The 5,000-nt window shown below is 30.3% G+C and overlaps 1 protein-coding gene across 1 annotated transcript in view; it reads right to left on the bottom strand.

Moving 5' to 3' along the window:
• Nucleotides 1–1,990: 1,990 nt before the first annotated feature.
• The window catches only part of LOC118441640 (dnaJ homolog subfamily C member 8), a 3,069-nt gene continuing 59 nt past the window's right edge, over nucleotides 1,991–5,000 (bottom strand). Inside the window, exons 1-6 of the mRNA XM_035866316.2 lie at nucleotides 4,939–5,000; nucleotides 4,424–4,582; nucleotides 4,258–4,324; nucleotides 4,067–4,161; nucleotides 3,846–3,991; nucleotides 1,991–3,738 (exon numbers count right to left, since the gene is read on the bottom strand). The exon at nucleotides 4,939–5,000 is cut by the window's right edge and continues 59 nt beyond it. Of these exons, the coding sequence (XP_035722209.1) occupies nucleotides 3,504–3,738; nucleotides 3,846–3,991; nucleotides 4,067–4,161; nucleotides 4,258–4,324; nucleotides 4,424–4,582; nucleotides 4,939–5,000 (764 nt within the window). The 3' untranslated portion in view covers nucleotides 1,991–3,503. The remainder of the gene's footprint in view (nucleotides 3,739–3,845; nucleotides 3,992–4,066; nucleotides 4,162–4,257; nucleotides 4,325–4,423; nucleotides 4,583–4,938) is intronic.

Raw genomic sequence — 5,000 nt, forward strand, 5'->3', positions numbered from 1 at the left:
TGTCTGTCTCTTTTTTATCTATTTATCTATCTCTTTCTGTCTCTTCTTTTCAGGTAAACTCTGACGACGATCGTCCTCGTAAATGAGACGGTGCAGCTTCTCTTCCCCCACCCCTTTCTCGATCACTTCGTCCTCTCTCTCTCGCTCTCTCTTTCTCTCTCTCTCTCTCTCTCTACTACTATTATATCGTTCGACAATTTTTAAGAAAAAACGAAAAAGAAAAATAAAAATGGAAAATGAACGGACGAATGTACGAATATCGTTGTACTTCGTAAATCTCGGCGTTACGACGAAAATTTGAAAGGACGGTAAAACACTGGATACTACCTGTTGCGCGCGAGAAGCGCCTGTGCATAAACGACGTTCGTTACGCGCCTGCGCAGTTAAGACGCTAATACCCTCTCTACCCCGTAACAAGACCCCTTTCCGTCGTCGAGACTACACCGTAAACCAATCGGCATTAACCGTCCTTCACGAAATTTGCCGAAGATACGCGACAATAATACGACCTTCTTTTAGCTTACCCGCCAAATTTCTTCCCGCCATTTTTCCACAACATTATTATTATTATTATTATTATATATTATTATTGTATATTATTATTATTAAATCGAAGAATTTTTTACATTATGTCTGCTCGTCTAGTTTCTTCCTTTGTTTTTCCTTTTTTTTTTTCTTTCGAAGAATTTTTTCATTGTGTAGAAATTTTTTTTTTTTCTTTTCCTTTTTCATTCATCGATTGATCTTTTCGTTGATCTTGACTGAAAGAGAGAGATAAATAGATAGATAGAGGTAGAGATAGAGAGAGAGAAAGAGAGAGAGAGAGAGAGAGATAAAAAGATAGAGTACGATCGAATGAATTACGTGTAACAATTCGATGATGCATTTAACAGAGTAAAGGAGTAAGGGAGGAGTTCATTGAAAAATAAGAAATAAAAAGTAGAAACGCAGGTGCGTATATTGCCCCGTTGGTTTTTCCTTTCGCACTCCGATCACGTGCCCAACTCCGGATGGTAATGTGTACTCACGTGAAATGCATTTAACTAGACCGTGCTGCTGCACATAAGAACCTCCGGATACAGTAAATAATATAATAATGCTTCCTCGTGGGACGTGCTAGTTTTTTTTCTTTTCGTTTCTTCGCTTTTTTTCTTTCATTTCTTTCGCTTTTTTCTTTCAATCGAGCTACTCTTCAAAATGTCGTCTCGTTTTCGAATATATGCGCATTGTAATAATACTAATAATAATAATAATAATAATAATAATAATAATAATAATAATAATAATAATAATAATAATAATAATAATAATAATATTATATCTGATTGTAATTAATGTTAAATTAATTCGATCGAACGCAAAAGACAGAAGATATTATAAACAAACAAACAAAAAACAAAAATAGAGAATAATTAAAATTCGATAGACTTGTAAAGATATGACATTATTAATTATATGAGTTGCATTCTAATCGAGACGTCATACGAAAAAACAATGAATGCATTTCGTATGAATAATTATGAAATAAAACCATTTGAAATATATTCACTATGGGACATTGTAAGACTTGTCGAAAATTTATACATACACGTTGATTTATATACACACACATATATATATATATATATATATATATATATATATGTATATACATACACACAGCCAGATACAATTGATTGATTCGAATTGAAAATTTATTTGTGCAATAATCATAAATCGAAGGAGAATTATAAATTTGCAAGAGAAACATTTTTTACAAGTAACGATTAAAAAAGATTCTCTTTCTCTGGCACATTTAAAATATTCTTTCTTTCTATAAGTATGTTCGAGAAAACAAAATTGAAATTCGTTTATGTTTGTTTCCCGTAGAGTCATATTTTATCTTTTTCTTTTTATTCAATTATTGATAACCGCAATTATTTTTTAGAGGAATCGATGCATGACAAAGACATTTGTCCCTTTCTTTTCCTTTATCGCTTGAGATAAAATCTTTTTCCTTTTTTTTTTCTTTTTTCTTTTTTTTGTTCATTTCATTTCATTTCACGTATATGAATATTTTCAATATCGCACATTATTAAAGGTACGTTTAAAACAAGATACAATGATAAAATTTTTTCGGATTTTTTTTTTCTTTTCTTTTTTTATAAATTCATTATATTTATAATAATCTTATGAATTATGTTTGGACCAAGTGCACGTAAAAATATATGCATTATGCGCCAAATGATGCATCGATACATTAGATTGCACGATTACATGGCCCGTGTAGTTCATGATGCGATACGGTCCTTTGTACTATAATCCGTGTTTAAAGGATCATCAAACAAACAACATTATACAATTGTTTAATTGCTAAATAATTAAAATAGCAAGTTATGTTGTTTGTAATTATTATTGTTATTATTTTTTTTTCTTTTTAATGCGATACACGCACAGAGAAATACGATAAGTTTTAAATATGTAACATACGATATTATATGTATGGCACTTTCGGGTATCGTAAAATTTGGGCTTTTATATATATATGTGTGTGTGTGTGTGTGTTGGTGTATAGTTTCTATACTTTAGGCAGTATGAAAAATTGAGTCTTACATATTCTGTTGCAATTTTCAATGACATAGAAATATATGTTTTAAAATATTTAGACGATCAATCGTGAAAAGTAATTATTTTATACGATCGGAATAATTCTTTAATATTCATGCTTTAAATTATTATATTGGAATAATATAAAAGTATTCCTGGTATTTAATTTTTTTAAAAGCTTAATTAATAATTTATAATTTCTCTAATACTTTTTATTTAATTTCAATCGATATAGACTGGCCATATGAATTTTTAATTCAATATTTGAAATTCAACAAGCTTTTATCACCGTATAGAAGATTGAGATGCAACTTTTACTCGGGCCATGTAAGCGGCGTTGCAATTCTCTCACGCATACATTTATGCATATCCATGTGTAACACACATACATGCACACACAAATCACAAGCACGCGTGGCATTCATTCATGATACATACATAGTATACAATAAAGATGCTCTTGCACTATTCGTATTTTCATATTATTCTTATTTCTCTATTCTGTCTCTCGTATTGATATCACACCTCCCCCCCTCCCCTTATCGCACATTTCTAACACTCAAATATTCTTTCTTCTTGTTCTTATGTTTCTTTTTTGTTTTTCCTTTTTTTTCATTTTCTTTCTTTTTTCCCTTTTTTCTTACTTTGATTCTCAATAAGAGTAACAACTTTCTTTCTCTCTATATATATATAGAGATATATATATATGTGGATTGAAAGTGAGAAAATCGACGATAATATTTTAATGGACATTTGTAAGAGTTCACGCGCGTACGATGACACACAATGTGTATGTATATAAGTAATATGATCTAGAATTTTTCTTGCTGAAAATATCTATGAAATAACATTGGAGCAAATGAGATTGAAAACGGTTCTAAATCCGATGAGAAGTAAAGGCGATAAGTTTCCATTAATTATCGTGATTCGGCCTTCGTTTTTGGTGGCCTAAAGGCTTTTAATTTTTTTGCTTTCTTTTGTTTAGTTGCATTGGAGCCAGATTGAAAAGCTTTCCAGCTATCGACTCGTGATTGTCTAGATTCTTCAAAGTTTCTTTGCCATTCACGTTCCAGGGCCGCTTGAGCTTCCGCGGATAATTCTTCCTCTCGTTTTCTCTTTCGCTGTTCGGCATCTCTGGTTGCTAATTCTCTTCTATATAACGACAATAAATTATCCAAAGGAAAATAAAAAGGTTTTTTTTTTTTTTTTTTATTTATCCATTTAAATCTCAATGATCAATATTATGAGAAAATGCTTACCTTCGTCTTTCCATGTCGGCAAATAATTTCATTGTCATCACCCAAACAGCATGCCTATATCCTTCTTCGGTTTCTTCCTCTAACATAGTACCTGTCGAATTGTCAGTCTTGCCTTCTTTTTTTAATTTTTTCTTTTTCTCAGCGATCTACAAATCAATCTCACTACTATAGAGAGAATTTTGTCTATGAGTATGTTAACTTTAAGATTGATAAAAACATACCATGTGATCTGTACGAGCCTTTGCCTCTTCGATAACATCCATACATTTTGCTCTCGTTTCTTCATTTTCCAATGTCTTCCATGCTTTATTAACAACTGAAGAATTTAAATAAATTTATGATTAATATCTGTTCAATCGATAATTTGATAAATGATCAAATAAAATGAGTTATGTATCAAAATATCATTTACTTTCAAATGCTTGTTGTGCCCTCTCTGCGTCATCTTGATTCTTGTCGGGATGCACAAGTATAGACATCTAAAAATTAAATCCCTCCCTTATATTTAATATTAACCTTACGAAAAAGTAAAAAAGAAAAAGAAAAAAAAGAAATAAAGAGAGAACATATGTACTTACACGTCGATATTTTTTTTTGATTTCATCTATAGAAGTACTTGGATCTATTTGTAAAACTTCAAATGGATTTAAATTAAAGTAAGAAGAACCAGGCCGCAATAATCTGTCGATTTGTTGTTTGGGAGTCAACACGGAATCCCTTTTTTCAATTTCTTTGACCTAAATAAATACAGAAAATAATGAAATCATGTTAAATTATTCTAATCACAGTTGGTATACATATATAAGGTTAGAATCATTTTTGTATTAATAAATATAAGAAAAGTTAAATGAATTTTCAAAAATTTACATAATCAAAATGTATTATTAAACGGATTAACGTTTGAAACGTTTAAAACATTGTGAATTAATCGTCTTAATGATATAAAACGATGTACACAAAGTGACGTTTGTAGAAATTTGGACTAAAAATGTGTATCTTCACGTCGTTATGTAATAATAAAAAATGATAGATCGTATCATTAAAAGGAATATGAATAATTGTTTAATATTATTATTAATGTTCAATGACATACTTCCGAATAAAATTCGTTGAATTCATCCTCCTTCTTCGTTGGAATTTCACTGGCTAAACTCG

Source organism: Vespa mandarinia, chromosome 5 (genome assembly GCF_050613455.1).
Source record: "Vespa mandarinia isolate Hongniang chromosome 5, ASM5061345v1, whole genome shotgun sequence".
Taxonomy (NCBI): Eukaryota; Metazoa; Arthropoda; class Insecta; order Hymenoptera; family Vespidae; genus Vespa; species Vespa mandarinia.